Here is a 20,538-nt window from a genome sequence, read left to right on the forward strand (position 1 = left end):
ACAAAATCTCAGCCTGCTCTGCCCTTGGAAAATGAAAGCATTGGCAATGGAAATCTTCCTTTCTCCAACAGGAGGAGGAAACTTTTCTACCTGATAATAGGTTCACCTGGCATGGAAGCACAGTGAGAAACGCAGCTCTACAGAGAGCGCTACACCAGGGAGCACTGGCTTGGCTGACAGCCCTCAAGATATCTTCAGACAGCTCAGCTCTTACACGGAGACCTCTCAATGGCATAACATGCAATTCAGCTTACTGGGTTATATGACTTGGTCAAGCACATTGATGCAGCCATCTTTTTTATATTTTTCTTTTTTACAATTAAAATGAAAGAATATTCAGGCCTTCTCCTGCAAAGAGCTAAAAATAGATATAGGCTATTTTTGTACCATTTCACAAAAAGTCTCTAGTGTGATGCATTTGCAACACATCAACACTTCAATCTGTATTATTTCTAATTTTGTAGTTTTAGAATTTCTATTTGAACTGTTTACTTAAAAATATCTCCAAGAGAGCCATTCTGAGCAACACTGGAGACACTTTACAGGTACATCAGTGTGGAAGAGCTCCTATCTTCATCTGTGAATAGTAGTTCAGGGAAAATAGTAGTATTCAATTCTCCCCTCCACCAAAAAAATTAATTTCTGTTGCAGAAATTCCCAATGTCTTACAGAGTCAGACACCTGGAGAGGCAGCTGACAGTCCACACCATGTGACACTATGCATTTGAACCTCTAAAAACAGCATGTGGAGCCCCAACCAGGATTTGAGGTCAGCATGACTAGTAGGTTATGTTCAGCCAGACTAAAACTAACTTTGTAAAAGAAGGGTGAAATTTTCAGCAACACTAGGGTATCTTCCCATCATCTTCCCTATTCTGAATCTTTGAAGACCTCCTACAGCTCTGTCCATTCTCAAAGGGGTTGTAGAAGCCTCACATGTCCTATTCACACCAGGATCAGCTCTCACCCTACTTGTAGGCTTAGTATTCAGCATAGTATAACTTTGCTTTTTAGCCATTTCTTCCCACTGGTTCCCCTCAGAAAATTTGCTGAGAAATTTTCTCCTTGTGAACTTCTTGCTGCAAGGGTTTTTTTCCTGATTTAGTCAAAACATCAACTAGAAAAAAAAGACTGAAAAGAAGTCAACAGACGATACCTGAAATCATGGTCAGTGCTGTAGCTCTTGAAGGTAAGAAATGCAGGCACCAAAATAGTATGCAGATTAGGGTATGGGTATGGGTGTGGATATGGATATGGACATGGGCTCCCCTCTTCTGGTGCTCTCTGTGAGCTATTACAAAACATAATTGTGGGAGGAAGGCACAGGGGATGTTCTTGACATATCTTTCACACAAAGTCTCCAAACACCTCATAAACATTAATAAATTAAGCTGCAAGTGCAATAATAGTTTCAGCTTCACACTCACAGAATCTAAGTCTCAAAGTCTTTCTGAGTATCTGTGGCAGATCTGAAAAAGAAATTCAATCTTCTAATCACTTTGAAACCTTCTTTGCTACTAGATCATCCAATCACACAGTCTAATTCAGGTTGGAAGGGACCATGGGAGACCACCTTGTCCATCTGCCTCCTCAAAGCAGGGCTAACTACTGCTCTACACCAGGTTGCTTACGGCTTTATCCAGCCAAGGCTTGAATACTTCCATGGAGGGAGGATGCACCGCTGTTTTGGACAACCCCTTCCAGTGTCTGACCACCTGCATGGGGAGACTTCTTTCCCTTGTCTCCAGTCAGCATCTCCCCTCATGTAACCTGTGGCCATTGCTCTTGACCTGTTGCTGAGCTCCTCTGAGAAGAGCCTGGCTCTGCCATCCATCCAGCTCTCCTCAGGCAGCAAAGCCTCCATCAAGGCCCCCTCAGCCTTCTCTTCTCCAGGATGAACAGATCCAGCTCCTCAGCCTCTCCTCCTGCACCATGACCAACTTGGTGGCCCTTCCTGGTCTCCCTCCCGTTGGTCAGTCTCTCTCTTGTCCTGGGGCCCACAGCAGGGCACAGGCACCCCACAAGGAGACCCTCAAAAGTCAAGTGGAGGGGAGGGACCCCTTCCCTGGACCTGCTGGCTGTACCTGTGCCAGCACAGCCCTGGAGGTGGTTGGCCACCTTTGCTGCAAGGGCACACCACTGACCCTGTTCAGTCGTTGTTGTAAGAAGAGCAACCCAGAGGCCACTTTTGGCAGGAGGTGCCCCCGGGGAGTCAGCACCCTCATCCTGTAGTGGTGGGTCATTGGGGTTATCCAGCCCAGCACTGGGGGAGTTCGTGTTTAACTTTTTGTTGGACTTTATTACATTTCTGTCAAGCTTGTTCCTCCAACTGTATAAAGATCATCAGAAGAGCAGCGCTGTGCTTCTCCAGCATATCAACTGTACCTAGTTGGGTGTACATCATGAACCTGGTGAGAGTGCACTCCATCTCAGTCAACCATGTTGCTAGTGGAAAAAGTTAAACGTATTGGCCCCCGAGCAGAGGCACAGCTGCAAAATAGCACATAGCATGGACCACCCAATTCTGGCGAACAGCCATCCACCCTATAGCCTATCCATTCAGTCCATTTTTTCTCAAGCTGGTGAACAGGATATTACAGGAGACCATGGTCAACAAGCCTTGCTAAAGTCAAGTAGATGACATCTATCCAGCTTTCATGGTCAAAGACAGTAATTTATTCAGAGAAGGCAATCAGAGTTTGGCAGGCACAATTTGCTCCTGATCAGTCCATTCTGGCTAGGTCCTTGGCTAGGTCCTAAAATACCTTCCATGAGACCAGTACCATCACTTTCCTGGAGACTAACTTGAGGTTCATGGTGCCATAGTTTGTCACTTTTACCCTTTCTGAAGATGGGTGTAACATTTACCTCTCTCCAGGCATCAGGAACCTCCCCCAGTCACTATGACCTTTCAGTGATGACAAGACAGCAACTTCACGATACGAACGAGCCACCTCCCTCAGTGGCCTCCAGCGTGTCCTGTCTGGTCCCATGGACCATCTTATTTAAATAGACCATAACTCCATCCTCCCCTACTGTGGCTGCTACTTCCCTCCCCCAAGTTTTGCTTCTAGGAGACAATGTAGGATTCCTGAGAGAAGACTCTGACAGTAAAGCCTGAGGCTTCGTGGAGCAGTGGGTCCACACTTTCCCTGGTTTTCCTTCTCATTTTTGCTGCTGATGCACTCATAGTAGCCATTCTTGTTGTCCTGCTTATCCCTCACCAGTTTTGATTCCAGCCAAGCTTTGATCTTCCTCATTCTGCCCCTACGTGCCCAGACCACACTTCGCTTCTGTGTTGCTCTTTGGTAGCCTGTCCCCAATTCTACCTCCTATCTGCTTCCTTTTTGCGTTTAAGCTCAGTCAGGGGCTCATCTGTCATCTGAAGTTCCTATTACAGATTTTCCCCCTAATTTCTTTGAAATTTTATACCTAGTGGCACAACTCCACTTCAGGAGAGCTAGAATTTTACCACCCTTTAGAAATTACTACTATCAACTTTGTCACCTTGATCATAAAATTTTGTTTTGCTGTCATCCTCTATTACAAATAGATGCTTCTGCTATAAATTATTTGTTTGATATAATTAAGCTGCACTTAAAAATACTACAGTTTAATACACAATTGTGTCTTGTGTCATTTTACAGCAGCAGCCTCCCAACTACAACCTAAACAATACTAATTCACTGTGACAACAGATATAATCTTAGTCTTCCACATAGAATTTTAGCAATTGGAAAATGTTTTCCAACTGTCTTCAGCAGTACACATGAACATTCAGCAATGCTATTTTTACTTTTCAGAACTAGACCAGATATATGCAAACTCTGTAAACTTTTCTCTTTCCAACATACCTGTAAAGAGCTGAAGGTTAAAGACAGCACTATCCAAGAGAGTCCTTCTGGAAGGCATTAACTCCCAAGAAACAGAAAAGAATAACATTTTATCCACATTTTTGAGATGACACAGGAAAATTTTCAAGCCTACTTTCATAACTTCCTGGACAACACATCCATACTCAAACTCTAAACACTGTTTGCTGTAGTTTGAAGCACTGTAACATGGATAAGAAAACTGACAAATACGAAAATGATGTGACGGCAAACTTACATTCCTGTTCAGAAATAGCTTTTGTTAGGAAACATTTACACCAGTTTCTCACATACATTGTTCAAGATGGTGGACTTGGCAGTGTTAGGTTTACATTTGGACTCGATGATTTTAAAGGTCTTTTCCAGCCTAAACGGTTCTATGATTCTAAGATGTGAAATATTTTAAAATATTTTCATATATTCAAAAAATTTGCTTGCAAGCAAAACTTGAATGCATGCTAGATCATTCTCTCTTCTTTCACAATTCAATGTCAACGAAAACTTGACACTGGTACTTGACACAACTACATCTCTTTCCCACGCTGCTCTCCATCCCTGCTTTCTTGCAGCTCCTTCAATCTAAATTGCCCTCCAAACCCTGGTACAATCAGGTTCTAATTTCTCCTTCCTTCAGAAACACTCTGAACAGCATTTCTTCCAAAAAGCTCAGGAAGTAAACCTTTCTAAACACTCCAAGGCTCAAACCCAAACCCAAACCCATGCTGTTTTGCTGACAATCTGAAGATGCTTTCGTTTCAACAACAAACCCCCCAACCAGTGATTCTGAACTAACTCTTCCTTTCCTGCTTCTCTTCTCACAGACCATTTCCTCCTCTTCCCTAAGAAATATGCAGCAATAATAACAGTATCTCCCACTCTTCAGTGATGAGAGCTTACGCCCAGCTCTGTATTCCTTCAAAACTCCCTCCCAATTACTCACACGAGATCTCTTTCAGTTCTGGGTAAGCAGATTTTCCCAACGCCTTCACAAAGCCTATCACTGTTATATTACTTTGTATATCTTAAGATTTATCTTTGTCTCTCTGGTTGTCACTTCCCCAAGGCAAAGGCAATGCTTTTCCACAAGTTCTCTTTAGTGCTGATTATATCACACAGATAACTTTTAATTACCTTTCTGTTCAGAGCCACGCCATCTTCACAGTCCAGCACTGCGCAATCTACATTTAGTGATGGGATTTTTCGTATCTTCTTTTCATCGTCCGCCGGTACATACAGCACAGTTCGCCTGGGAATGTACTTGTGAGATGATGCAAAGCGATAACTAAGCTTAGGAACACCAGCTGGCAGAGAGGAAGCCACCCTGTAAAGGATATTGTTGAAATTAGACTCTTGGCTACAATGCTGTAAAGAATACTTGACTATATTTTAAAAGAGAAATATTCCTACTTAGGTAGTGGCTGATTTTGGGTTATTTATGTTTTTTTTTTCCTTAGGAAGAGTCAAGGTAGGGAGATACCAGTATTACAGTTAATTGCAGTATAAAACTCCAAAACTACTATGTTCAACAGAAGTTGCAAACTTAAACACTCAGAACTGAAGAACTGCCAGGGGTGAGGTTACCCGTTCAGCCTTAATTATGCTGCCTGTTCTGTACGCTATGGCAAGTATTAAATACAGAAGGGTGGTGGCTGGGTTTTCCCCCGTCATAGGACTCCTCCATAAGATGGAGGCTGTGCTGGGAACAGATCAGGACTGCTTTAGGGAGGAGGCTGCTATCTGCCACGTTTGCTCCAGGAGCTGGACGGCATGCTGTGAATGAAGCAGGGGTGTTGGTTAAAACAAACATGGCTTTGTGAAGTTGATTTTGCAACCTTAGTGTTGTATCAACAAATGTATTTGCATGCAAATTTTAAATAAGCAAAATGGATGGAGGGGGAAATGAGGAAAACAGGAATGAAAACCCCATGTAACATGGAACGTCACTAATCCCAACATGTCCTCTCAGAAACCTTCAGGCCTCCAGATCTACAGCATACACTTCCATCGACAAAGCTCATAAACTCACCAGCATCATCAGCAGGTTGTTGGCTGTGGTGCCTTTTAAAATCTATAAATGCTTTGTGCACCACACTTCAGTGCAGGTGAGCCTGTGGTGCCACATGGCTTGAGTGGGTGACATCTGTATGGCCCGTAGGCATCAGGTTTGTGGCAGTCTCCACCCTGTGCCGGTATTCCTGGTGAGAGACCAGCTAACCACCCCAGGCATGAGCCAGGTTGGTGCACTTGGAGGCAGTGGGGCTGCCGGGGGAGGCTGCCCTCGAGTGCAGTAGGGAGCTTGCTTTGCTCCATAATTACAAGCACAAAGAAATAAATTGCAGAGGGTGCCACTGTGTTTCATGGCCTTCCAAAAAAAAACCCCTTGCCTGCTCCTGTTCCTCCTCATTTCATGCTGTACCTCCCAGGCCTATTCTGCTACATCAAAAATGAGGACAAAATAATACAATTTGCCTTCATACTCAGAGTACAAGTCACTTATGCCCCAAAATAATCCTACCATATAACACCATTATGCATTATCATGTATATTATTCAGCACTTTGAATAATGCAAAGCTTTTCTAGCACCATGCTGAACATGTTATTATCGCATCATGTCAGGGACCCATGCGTTTTCCCATGCCCCTCTTAATAATGCTTCCCAAGTTGCTACACTTGGATGACACATGGCTACACGCGCACGTGGGGTTTCTTCAAAGTGAACATGACTAACCCTCTCAGATGCTTGGAAATTAGTTCAGTCAATCTAAATCAGAGCCAACGTGGTGTCTCACTGACAGGCCACTACGATACTTGCCTTTCTAAGTTAACCCCGTTGAAGAACCCTCTCTTCCCCTAGAGCAGGCACCCTAAAAGCTGAATGTAAGTCTTGGGTTAAAAAAATGAAGAAAGCTTTTATCACATTTTATCTCAGTAAACTAAATTGAACAGGACAACTGTTCTACCATCTCCTCTGCTGTCTCTGCATGGGTGGACCCACTTTATGAACCCACAAAAACCCACTGCCAGACTCTTCTTTGTAATATGCCTGGTAATGCTTAATTCAGCCTAAGAAATGGGGCAGCTTTGCTGTTGAACAGAAATGACACATTATTTTATTAAAAGTGCCAGTGCTACCCTTGTTAATATAACTGCAACAGCTTCAAGACTTAGGTGGTGGAGGTCCTGACAACACCTGGAGACAGGCAACTGAGATCCACTGAGTCTCTCCTAAGTACCCTCTTTGCCCCTCTCCCACAAACCACTTCACACCCCTGCTTCATGTTGAAGTGGGGATGGTAACACAATTTGTGGCAACTCAAGTGGCTGCTAGTTAAATCCACTTAATCCCATTTTCTTGCAGTAGTACACTTTGGGAGAGCAAGAAGGAGGTGGAAGAGTGGTTTATCTCAAATGGAAAGAGGAGGGTCTTTTTTCACTGTGAACACAGAGGTCAGTAAAGAAGTCTGCAGTTCTTCACTAAACATATATGAGGGGACAAAAGTGATTAGTTTCTATTCTCTTTCTCTGATGGCTTCAACCCTGTAGTTCCCAAAGGCACAAAGGAGTCGAAGAGCTCAGCCCATTAATAGTTAACTCCAGCCTAGAGCTAAGCAGCCCCTGAAGCACCCTTAATGACTGCCTCTCACCAACCCTCCAACCTGCCAGAAACCTGATAGACATGGCTAACACCATAATCTCAGAGCACGCTGAGATGAGATGTATCTCCTGTCACACATGTTTCCCAGGATTTCTTCTGGGCTGTCATTGAACCAAGGGCTGTTTGACCAGCCGTTTTCTCTCTCACTTCTGCAAGCCTCACGAAGGCAGCTCCGCTCTGCATACCATGCACAGCGTCGTGTAGTATCATGTAGGTAAAACCATCGTTACCTGCGCACCAGATTTAGTCAGGTGTCACCACTGAGGTATACTAACTTTTGTTTAGATGAGGGAGCAGTATGGCCTGACTCTGAAGAAGTGGAAGATTTAATCCATTAAAATATCATCACCTAATAGGCTTAATGTTAGAAATACTATCGCCTGGTGACTATTGTTATCTCCTCCTCACGTAATCAACTTTGTAGCCACATGGGCCCAAAACACAGGTTTCTCAGGACACAGATTATTATAAAAATATACTGTTGATGTGCCAAATTATTAGTCTTATGGAACATTTTAGCAAGTTGAAGGAGCAATAATGTTTTCAAGAGTTATGGCCAGAAAAAAAAAATGTATAGGAGGAACTGGTGTCTGTGGACCAACAAATCATCCTTCTGCTTTCAAAACAAAGAGCTCTAGAAATGTACATGTAAAATAAGAGTTTTCAATAAGTATGTTTATGTGTGACTGCAGTAAATGTTTTCATATGCTATTACTTTGACACATATTCTTAAAAAATCATCTTCTCACTGTGCATTTTCCTCACATAGTCGTATTTTATGTTCTACAGTAAAACGGAATGTAGAGGAAGAAGTGGATTTTTTAAGAAATCCATTTGCCTATAGACCTTTTTAAAACAGTGGAAAGGCCCAGGGTGCTATGCATATGAGCAGTTAGCTACTCTGATAGGAAACACTGTCCTGATTATCTCGACTGCTGTTATTTTGATAGAATAAAAACATCCCCAGCAGTTACTTTTTTAGGACAAAAAAACCCACACAGCACTGCAGCACTGCAATCTCAATTATATTGTTAACCTCATGCCATAAAGAGGAAGAAAATCTTATATATGTTTCCTGATTGCAAGTATTTTAATGACTCAAACTAAGCTTGACTATACCTTAAACTAAACACATGGACAAAAGCCAAATGAAGTTGCTAAGACAATGTTTCTTCCTTTAAGCACTGTAAGTTAAAACAAGGACTAGGCTATTGGGTAATGCTCATTAAATTGTTTTACAGCAGCGTATATTCATTCATAGCACCTAGCAGCATGCTGAAATGAAACTAAATTTCTTCAGCAAACATAACACTCTACTAAAGTCTTCATCAAATATGTAAAAGTAGCTGGCAAGTTAAAGTTACTCGTGATCCTCTGAGAACAGTTTCACCCAAGAGCAAACAGTTCATCCTCAGGAAGGAGAAAAACAAAATCTTTTTGATTACTAAGAGACATTGCGCTTTGCAACAGCAGCCATACAGTGTGACTGCAACCACTGAAATTATCCCAAATTATACACATTTCCCTGTTGCAAACTGCATTTTCACATTCCAGCATTGCTCATACTCACACATATACTTAACTGTACACACCTGTGCAGTCTCATTGGAGACAACCACGTCTAGCTCACAAAGTAAAGTACTCCCACAAGTGATTTTCGGGATCAGCACTTTAAGCTGTGCCTCTGTTCCCTGTTTATTTGCTAGATCAAGTCACCCCTTGAAGAGATGCTACCCCGTGATCTGCCTAACACCGGGAAAAATATCCATTGCTCGATAGGCCTAATCTCTCCTTCTACAGTCTTTTGGCACAGTGTTGGCAAAGTATTTCCAAAGAACATGTTTAGGCATTTGAATAAAACCATTAAAAAGGCCGGATAATTTCCACAATGTGTATTTCTGACTTGCATGCACGTAACTGCATACCGACCACAATCCTGGATCTCTGTGGCACTGTGGCAGAAGGACAGAAGTGGCCCGAGACCTAAGACCCCACAGAACATAACCCAGCTAATGCAGCAAAATCCTCTACAAATGATTTCTCCAATATGTGCAAAAAAAACCCCCCAGAGTAAATTTTATGGTTTTCCTATGTCAAATTTACTAGGGAGAAGCTCACAACCACACACAAATAATCCGCCGAAGACAAAGGAAACTTCTACGAAATTACAAAGCCCCGCAATTTGCATAGTAATTCTTTCTAATTAAGAAAAGAAGATATAAGTTGTTTGTTATAAACATCAGCAGGCCCTGTGCAAATACGAAGGGCTCACAGCCGAGCTGAGTATTTGTCGAATCAAAGCGACTCGCCGGAGAGTTTTATTGGTACAGCTGCGGCGCATGCATTTTATCACACATGCTAATAATCCTGGTTATGGCACTAACATTTTAATCATTTGTTCTGTGGGCTTGTTTCTCAAACAATTAGCACTAATGAATGGCCAAAATACCTCGGATCATATATGTCTAATTGCAGTCAAGAGCGGTTATTGTCCGCATGTACATTTCAATTCACCTCTGGGGATAATGTTTGTTAATTGTATTTCTTTATATAGCAAGTAAAAAAAGGCTGTTCACTCAAAAAGGGACTAAGTGTTCTCTTCTTTCCCTTTGTTCCCACAAGAAGCTAAAGTCACTTCAAGAGGCACTTAATCCCATCATCCATGGTTACAATTGCCTTACAGCATCAATCAAAAAGAATCTGAAGTAAAATGATGCAGCTATATTGTGTAATTAAAAGCAATTCAGGTAGTTATTGCTTGGGGCATTTTCCAGGTCCAAATACTTAAAATGGCACTGCGGGGATGCTAAACACTGTAGTGTTTTAAATTTGGTCAACTACAGTATCTCACAGAGAAAGGGGGAGGAATATGCAAAAAAAAAAATCTCCTAGTGTGTATTGTAAAGCGAAAGAAAAGAGGAGGAACAGCTAATGTTTGAAGTGACAAAATCTACAAGTCTCCATATAAAAGGGAAATAAAAATATCAAGAAGAGAGAAAAGAGGAGGAAAAAGAAAAGGATGGCAGTTTTGAAGGAAAAGAAATTCCCTGCAATTGTTAAAAAGTTAACATGTGAAAAAATGCTAACGTTTCCTCGCATGGAAAACAAAAGCTCATGTCACGAGCTTTACCATCAGAATACAGGTCCCTGAAATCTTAGCTCTTTCCTAGTGGAAAGAAATACGAGGTAAACTGAGCAGTTCTTCTTTGGTGAAAAAAAAAGAAAAAGACTTAAGTCAAAAGAGAAAAGCTATGATATTTACTTCTGAATAAAGCCAGAACTTCGGGAAGGTACTTTACCTAACAACTGCCACTAACCCTGATCCAATTATGCTAAAATTAAAACTGAGGGGTTATCAACATAACAAACACTCAGCTTTACATTTTGATTTCTTCCTTTTGTTCCAGACCTGCTACGGTCATTTCCCTGACCCTCCAAAAACTAATTAAGAAGCCCCCCAAACCTAACCCCTCGCCAGGGCAGGCAGAAGCCACCAGCTCTCATGGTTTGAGATCTCTTGACAAGCAGCTTTCCTTCCCAAAGTGCCCTGGAAGGGGCTTTGTCTGATTTTAAACTTCCCCCCATAAGGCTGATACGATCTCGCACCGATGTAACGCTGAGATTAATTCCCTTGAAGCTGATGGGAGGTATAAAATCGGCCCCTGTCCCTCAAGTTTGAAGAAGGTGAAAGAACAAACCCTAACACTTTCACAGGATCCTTAGGGAGACAGGCAGTCTGCGCTGCACCCAGCCGCGGGGACCGAGTGCGGTGGGCTGAAGAAGTGCTCACAAAAACTCAGCGAATTAAGAAATTTAACCCCCGTAACAACCAGCTTTGGATATCAAAAGGGACAGATTGGAGGGGGTCACTCGGGAGAGCGGTTGCCTGCTGGAAAAACTGTAGCGGGGAGAAATGAAAAGGGGGCTTCCAAGTGACCTTTAGCAAACGCTTGCTCCAACTGATCAGGACGCATCGCATCATAGCCAAAAAATAGAGAGGCGAACCAAATGGGGAAGGAGAGACCTGCTGATAAAAAAAAATCACAACGCAGAGAAGTGTGAGTGGAATAAAGAAGTTTAGGGTTTAAATGGAAACTGAGTACCAAATCCAAAGTTGCTGGCAAGTAATTTTAGGAAAATATGTATCTTCAGCTGCTGTTTATAATTTTTTCCTGTCTCCATCGATGTATAACTGGACACCAGAGCCTTTCTGAGGAAGAGATTGAATACAAACCAGGAACGTACTGACAAAGGCTTAAAATCACGAACCCCTAAGCCATAAAATGATAAAAGGCTATCATAGGTTAAATAGTTAACCAAACTTTCTCCTCCCACAAGCACTAAACGTAATAAGAAAAAAGACCTTTTATTTACCCCACTCTGTTCTTTCAACTACATTTGACCCTGTTGTTTTGGTTCACTCCGAGCTCCACCATGCCTTGAATTGCTTTGACTGAAGAACAGGGTTTTTTTTCCTCTCAGCTCAAAATGGCCAAATTGGAGAGCAGGGATAAACAAAAGAAGAAGGACCGCTGGCTTCTCATATTACTAACGTCTCCTGTTTTCATGGCAGCAAAAATAGTCTGGCTTTAAGAGGAGAGTGCTACCGTTCTTCGATTTAATAAGGGAATTTTTAAGGAGATTTAAATAATGGCTCAGGGTGACAAGGGCTGCTGCTTCCTAATAATGGCAACAGGCTGCTTCTCTCGGGCAGCCTCTGTGTGTGTGTTTGCTATCATCCAAGGTTAATTGGTGTCCTGTCTTGGGGAGCTTTAACATACGTTTGCTCCCTTCCTTATGGTGTGGATAACTCTGAATAACTTGTCATGCCCATAAAGTATTCCCGAGCTGAGCTGTGCCTTGCTTTGCCTTTACCATTAGCAAAGTTTCTGGCTCCTTGGGATGCTTTCTGCTGCTTCATCAAACCCATGTCACTGCTGGCAAAGGCAAAGCACTGTCTGTGACACATTAACCAAAGGAAGGTATAGTTAAGATAACAATTCATTTCCCTGTTTTCCTAAATGTAAAGATATATAAATAAACATAAACACTAAATATAAACAGTTTTGAAGTTTTATTTTAAGTAAAATTTAAGCTCTTTCATGCTTTTAACTGATGTTGTTTCTGCGTTGCAGTTTTAAAAATCTACAACACTATAAAAAGATTTTGTAAAATTTTGTTTAGCTATAAGTTTTCCCAACAGAAGTTCTTGCATTACATATTTTTTACAGAATTGCAACTAGCAGCTGTAATACAAAATTACAACACGTTTTAAATAACAAAGCCATCCCACAATAAAGATGAAGATACAATACTGTATCGAGAGGTTTAGAAAGGACTACACCTAAAATTAGCCTTTTTTAAGATGTGCATTGAGAAGTAAGAAGAGATTACTTTGGATGTATGACATTAATGTATGATTTGTTTGGTTTATCACTGTTGTGTACAAACCAATATGCACAAGTGTGTTCAGGGCTGTGCAACACAAAGGAAAAAGCATGGCTTCTCGAGTCAAGCATCTTCCAGTGCAGGAGGAGGATCAGGGACATATCACCAACAAGCTGTCCTGGAGCATCCCATGCCGAACTCTGCCTTAGGAAGTGAATATATAAAAACTACAAATCTGTAATGGTTGCACTTTTATAGAGTCAGACCCATGTTGGTGGCCTTTGCAGAAAAGTTCAACTTTGAGGAGATTCTTTATGTCACTGCAAAACCACTCTTGCCTCCTCCAATTCTCCCCTCTGGCTCACTGTTGCGCACTTCCCTTCCTTCTAAATCTGCCCCAATGTTTCCACACACACCGACTCTGCACCCATCCATGTCTCTATGTACACATACAGAAAAATTGATAACGATGATTGGACAGAATTTCTTTTCTCACTGAACATGCTTTTCCCCTCTTTTCTTCCCCGCTCCCCTCTCTTCCCTCCGTGCCTGTGCCAATACCAGGATAAATGGAGCATCCCCGCCACTGAGCTCTTGCAGCTCCTGCCACCAGTCCAGCTGTGTGCGCGTTGGCTAAATGCTGCAAGGTCAAGATCGAGACCAGGATTTGAAAATTCAGCGCTAATTACTGTGATTACAGTCCCAGTCCCAAACAGCCAAAGCCTTTTAGCAGTTTAGGAGTGCACTGCTAACGAGTTATATGTAAAATAAGAAACAGGCACTTGATAAAATCAGAATCAATAAAGTGCCATTCCTGCCTGTTAAATGACCTTGCTGTAACACAGAGCCACTATGTCCACCAGAGCCTATGCAGGTTAGATATCCATATCTTCACAGCATGAGAGAAAAGGAAAACAGTACAGTCCTTAAAATTAGTTCTGATTTACATCCAAGTTAAAAAAAAAAAAATCACACTAAAGATGTGCCTGAAAATATTTAGCAGAAGGAAATTAATTGGGTGTCAATATACTGGTGCTGCAGAAGTCATACGAAAGAAGAATTTGTCACCCACTTTGGGTCTTTCAGAATGTCTGATTTTTTATGACAAATTGTCTTCTTTGTAATTTTGGTTGTGGTGGGGATATTTTACAAACTGAGGTTCCCTTCATACTTTTGAGAATTTTTCACTAAAGAGGCCATATTTTATCTTGATTTGCAATTTACGGCAGTCTACACTTAGCCAAAGCACAAACAGCTTGACGATTCCTGTACTTAGAAATGTATGTAAATTATGCTACTAAATAAAGCACAGACATTTTTACTACTTAGGAAAAACAAAACAATATTGCAGGCCTCTTTGCACTTTGAGACTGCTCCTGTAAACCCACTCGAGCATGTGCTTAGCCCAGAGAAATCAAAAGGACTAGTCAAACACTTAAAATTAGCCATGTGCTTAAGTGCCTGCAGGACTGGGGATTAATTTTGGATTATGAAACTGTTCCATTTCCATGTGTTCTTAGGCTATATGTGGGCCAACCTACTATTTTCAGGTTTTGGCACAGAGACTTGTGCAAAATTGAGACTTAGATGCATGCAGATGCAAGCCAGCTGGTAAATATCTTTTAAACAATATAAAGATGCTGATCTCAGCTGGGGAAAAAAAAACCCTGCATGACATTTTCAGAATAAGATTAAAAGCAAAAATATGACTTATGTTTAGCCAAGCATTATTTTGTAGAAGAATTATTATGTAGAAGAATTATTATGTAGAAGAATTATTTTGTATGAAACTGAACTTATTTCAGGATGGTTTCTGTGGCAAATAACTGAGCAGTGAAGAACAATTTAGCAAGCAATTAGTAAATATGAAACCACTGGAGAACAAAACTATAAAACTAAAATGTACTGCAATTACATAAAAAAAATAAAATGTTGTAATTACATCAAAGCTGATGCAATACGACAGAAAAAAGAACGAATGCACAATGCTGTTAGTTCAACAGCAAGTGTAGCTACACTAACTGAAAACCAATCGCTCTCTGCTTTTGAATACCAGACTGGTGGAAATTCTAAAATCTTTCCTAAATGGACGATAAAGAAGAACGCTTGCAAATCCCAGAGTGCTTCAGGCAACACTTAAATTTAGAAATGTCTACAGGCAGAAATACTACCCTGCAGTACGGCTCAGGATGGCACAAACAAGCATCTGTGTTTATTTTTTAACTAGTCAGATTTATAAGAGCAATGAAATCCCTACATAAGCATTTTATATTGACCTGATATGGACTTACTGTTTTAACCAGCTTTTTAACTAACTCCACAAGTTAATAAAGGCAACTACATGAATCCTTACTGCCTATACATTAAGATAAGAAAAACATTCATTAAGCAATATCCAGACTGTTCTAATTACAGGAATATCGCTCTTATTTGTAGTATAACATTCGTTAAGTACAGTATAACATTTTCTTAAAATGCCCTAGAGGCAGTTAAACTCTTGATTAGCTATTAAAAAAAAAAATCTCCCTTAACTTCAATCACAGAAGTTAATGCCTACTGCAATGAAATTCCAGTGCTTTTAATCATACAAAAATGTCATATGTAAATCTTATTAACCATGAAAACATTATATAAGATCAAATGAATTTTCTATGCCGCTATCACTTCTCAATGTTAGAAAAATGTAGGAATCTTTCTATGACAGTTGTGTTAGTAACAATAATAAGCCCAGCCCTATTTCCTTTGAGAATGAAATCAGCTGAAAACCAGATCTTATTTTATTGATTTTGAAAGACGGCAGGGAATGCCCCAAAAGTCTGACTTCTATGTTTTCATGCCTTTAACTATGTCCCTGTTCAATTACCCAAAGTTAAAACATACAAAACAGTAGCAGTGGTGGGATTAAATTTCTTGATCTCCAGTAAATAAATACTTGGGAAAGCTTTATTATCCAATAATAAAATTTCCTTTTTCTTCTGCCTTTTCCAGTATGTTACAAGAATTAACATTATTACTGCTTTCATACAGATGACGATGAAGAACCTACATTTTCTTCGGTATTTATCCTGCATCTGCCCATTATTCCATACATCTCTTGAAAAAAAGCTATTCATTTTTTGTTTGCTAACAACACCAAGAAGTCAAAAAATCATGAACAATGTTACGCATTAAAAATTGCAACATTTTAAAAGTGCACAAAGAAATATTATTTTCTGGTTCTTGTGTCCCGGGCTTCATATTTTCAAGCTTTTCCTTGCCACAGTCAAAGCCAGAAATTTTCTTTAAAATTAAAAAAAAAAAAAAAGAAAAGTGAGATTTTAGGAAGCCAGGCTTAAAGGAAATACCAAATATTGTGAAACTAATGATAAAAAGGTGACAGTTGTCAATTCGTTTTGATCTTCCACATAGGCAGCTGAAGGATATTTTTATTACATGAAAACAGGCATGCCAATCCCTGACTCAGCAGCAGACCTCCAAAATCGTCTCCTTGCTAAGGTCAGCAAAATAAAAATGGCAATTTTAGTGCCCACCAGCCTTTTCAGGCTCAGCACCCCTCTAGTCACCGAGTTTCCCTTAGTGAGTGATAAGACTTCGCACGGCACTACCCTGAAAGGGACAAACCCCTCACCCTATTGAGCTGGTGGGTCGGGTCTTGCCGCCCCCATGGGTGCATATTTGGGGCGTGTGGTCAAAGTCTCAGGTGCACCCTCCAAGGGGGGATTCAGCCATAACCCTCTTCCTGACTCAGGCGGTCCATTAAGTGCCTTGGGGAGGTAGGCATGCTTGGAGGAGATGAACCCCACCCTGGGGTGTCCACAGTGGAAACTAATTTGGAGGGACACATTGGTCATGTCATCACAGCCTGTCTTACCGAGGATGAACTTTGCTGTGTAGGCAAGCTCAAAGACCATAAAGGAGCTGGACCTACCAGGGCAGATAACATGAATGTGTGATGGAGGAAAAATGTTGGCCAAGGGACATATTTTAATACTAAATGCAGAAGCCTGCTATGGAAAAACCCATTTCTAAGCTACTTTTATCATTTAATTATTTCTAAACATTTTCACAGAACTCTTCAGATCGGCTTTGCCACATCCTGGGAGACTCAGAAACTGGTCATAAAACCATGACTCCCACCTCCCCATTGCAGATCCCCCAGGTAGTAAGTCCCATCCCATTTGATGGTCAGCCAGTCACCGACGCAGGCACGTTACGCAGATGGGAGTTTAAAAAATCATCACCATCAAGAGTGGAAGAGAGATGAGGTGAAAATCAACTTCTCTGCAAAACAATATGATTTTATTTTCACAAAAAAGTCAAATTATCAGCTAGCAGCCCCTGTTGGGGCACTGAAAGCACCTGATGGGCCTTGCTCTGTGCAAGTGTGAGTACAAGTGCTCTTATTACATGCTCTGTGGGATTTTCTTATCTGTATTTCCCAAGTGAGATTACTTGTGCGGTTATTGTTGCTACAGCATATATTTACTGTGGCCAGTGAACACACGAAAAAGCCACCTGAAACTTAGGTAAAGCTAAAGAGTCAAAGTTGCTCACCTCCCTGATGGCCTCGTTTCACAGGATGTCCCTTTTCCCCAAACACCTCAGTTTCGTTAAATGTGGATTTGCTACATCACTGCAGCGCAACACACATCAACATCTTTGGTCCCCCACCCTTAAAACCGAATTTTAGAAAACAGTCCTGTCCCTGATGGCTGCCTAGCAGGGAGGGAAGAGTTGGACATGGCTGAGAGGGAAAGGAAGAGAAAGGCAGGAGAAGGGGTCACTGAGCACACAGCTCGCTCGGGAGCACTGTGAAGAAGAAATTCTACCAGACTGCTCCAGTTTAAGAGTGAGGATTTTTTTTTCTCTAAATTCTTGACACAGGCTGTTCAATATTTATTTAAAAATAAGTGAAGAAGAAAAATACACTGCCTCCCTTGCAACCCGCACAAATAAAGAAAATGGCTTTTAATTCATAATGATGACCATATATGATCATATAATTATATATCATAATGATGATATATAATAGATAAGCAAAAGTCCTGGATTACATGAAAATAAAACCTGTAAGGAGAAATAGGATTAGGTCTACTTCCATATGACAGTTTTAATGACATTTAAATGAGCAGCTGTGTTTCTCTAAGTAAGTGTTATAGCACTCCACATCTGTATAAAAACTGAACAACATACAGACTCTTTGAACTCACTGATATATAACCTTGTGGAAAAAACTCCCTGTGAAAATACATAAAGGCATCACTTGGTTTTCCTTTAAAAGTCTTCTTTAACAATCCCTGTCATGAATACAGGTTCAGACTTAAGGAAATGAGATAATTAGATGACATTTGTCTTTCATCCTGTACTGGACGAAGAGAAAAAAATACTCCATTACTGTATCTGTCTACTTTTGTTTGGGTATCACTTTAGATATACTTTAGTATAAAAGTGAAATAATATCATTGAGACAGATACATTTTAATTCTGCAGAGCATGTCAGTGATCTGTACTAATATTAAGAAACAAAGTACCTCTCTCAAAGTTGATATTATACATATGGAATTTAGATGGTTCGAAGCATCAGTTTTAGTCTCACATCACCCCTTGTTCATCATCATCTGTTCCCTTACTGATAGGAAGAATGTCGTGCACATTTCAATTTTTATCTTCCTGAATAACAGTTTCGTTGAGCTCATGTCTCATAATGGCAAGATTTGTTGTCAGAGACTAGCGTTAGATCCGCTGGGAAAAAATTGTGGCATATTCACTCTCTTCTCCAGAACACATCCAGCAGGCAAAGTCTTTCTTCCTTTTTTGGGTCACTTGAGTTTAAAGGAGAAAATGCAAAATAATAACCTCACTAACTCTGGGTGCAAGCAAGAACAAAATGTGAGACACTGGACAGAGAGTACAATATCCCCACTCTTAAAGGTAAGGTTTTCTTTTGGCTTGCAACCACGATAGTCAGAGGTGAACGTTTATTTATATGTGTGCATGCTTGTTTATATATTTATATGCCTGTATATATATCTACATATACTATTTGTTTATTTATGTACATATAAATGTACATATATAAATGCGCATATATGTATGCATGTATCTGTATAAAAAGACCTAATGTGGCATAGTACAACAGTAGCATGTAATGATGGAAAGCCGCAAAAAGAATTATCTTCTATAAATCCGAGAAATAATAAACCTGTTTTTTCCACAACTTCTAGTCTCAAATATTCCTCATAGTTTGCTGGAATAAACTGCCTTTTCCTGCATCTCCAGCAACGGCACTGGAGTGGGAATTCTCCAATGAAATGCGCAGTCTCCCCAGGACCCCATGTACACTAGACTGAAGGTTGTTCCACTGTTAGTTATCGATGACAGTGCCTTGCTTTTGCAGTGCTTGTGGTCTTTGCATCATGCACTTTGCATCCACACACTGTGGGCATCCTGCGTATCTTGCAAGTACAGGTGAGACCCTGCAGATTTACAGCTGCTGTAGACTGAAGAAACATCTCAGCGAGCCAAAGCAGCTCTGCCCCTAATGTTACTGCTCCCTGTCTTTGCCAAATCCCTGCAAGAACAAAGCAAGCAACGCGCTATTTCACACAAGTGCTAGTGCTGTGTTTAAATAATTTCTTTCACTATATTTCACTATATTTCACAACAACTGCTTCTTCAGAGGACATATTGTTCCATTGCTGGACATTCCTGATGCTCTACAAGGTAAGTCCCAGCATTCAGCACACTTGAAAAAAAAAACCTGTTACAACCTGGCCTGAAACCCTGCTCTTCCTTTCAACAAATACAGTTATATTTTGGGGTCTTTTAAAGATATGCTGCCTCTGTTCCTGTCCTAAGCAGATATAACGTAAATTGTTTTTCCACCATGACAGCAGTCATGCCTGCTAACTTGAGCATTTCAAGGATGTTGCTAGATTTTGATCCACAAAAAGGATATTATAAATACTAGTAGGTACATTTATTCATGCCTCAGGAGCTTGTATTAGTTCGAAAAATAAATAGCCAGTAGTTAAGTTGTATGTGATTTTAGATATACTAGTCTTAAAATATTTTTTTATTATTTTCTAACCTCTGCAAAAATGCTGCCTATTATGAAGAAAGCGAACAGAAGACAGGTTCTAGACCAGGATGGACTGAATTATGGAGAAGTGAACACACAAGAACCTGGAGAGACAAATAAGGCTTCAGGCAGCTGCAGTATGTTGATTACCCTGTTACTCAACTAGACGTGTGTATGTCTTGATTCAAAATACACTTTTATTACTCTATACATGTTTTCAATTGCTTGGAAACCAGCAACCAACAAACGAACATTTAACCTAGCACAAGGACTATTAGGGCAGCTTTGAATGCAGGGAAGATGGAGGACTTTGGTAACACTGCTCATGTTTGAGGGCCAGTAAGGAAGAAGATCAAAAAGCATCTACAGGAGGAAGAGAATAAAAGGGTAATTGTAGGCTGCAAGAAGTCAGGTCTGGCAGAGGGACAAGCTGAAGAAAACCCCAGACCTGGACAGCATAGACACAAAATTTGAAGCCAGCGACATGCAATGGGCAGCTCCACAGGTGAGTCAAAGCAAGAGAGGTGATCCTGGACAGCC

At 40.8% G+C, this 20,538-nt stretch overlaps 2 protein-coding genes across 7 annotated transcripts in view; both read right to left on the reverse strand.

The window, feature by feature from the left end:
- Positions 1-20,538, reverse strand: part of PCCA (propionyl-CoA carboxylase subunit alpha) — a 566,570-nt gene that overhangs the window by 487,316 nt on the left and 58,716 nt on the right. The window lies entirely within an intron of this gene.
- Positions 1-20,538, reverse strand: part of CLYBL (citramalyl-CoA lyase) — a 179,892-nt gene that overhangs the window by 82,919 nt on the left and 76,435 nt on the right. For all 6 annotated transcript variants that reach the window (XM_068395368.1, XM_068395367.1, XM_068395369.1 and 3 more), the window contains exon 2: positions 5,004-5,193. In XM_068395368.1, coding sequence (XP_068251469.1) covers positions 5,004-5,193 — 190 coding nt within the window. The remainder of the gene's footprint in view (positions 1-5,003; positions 5,194-20,538) is intronic.

The sequence above is a fragment of the Nyctibius grandis genome, chromosome 2 (assembly GCF_013368605.1).
Source record: "Nyctibius grandis isolate bNycGra1 chromosome 2, bNycGra1.pri, whole genome shotgun sequence".
In the NCBI taxonomy this organism is placed as follows: domain Eukaryota; kingdom Metazoa; phylum Chordata; class Aves; order Nyctibiiformes; family Nyctibiidae; genus Nyctibius; species Nyctibius grandis.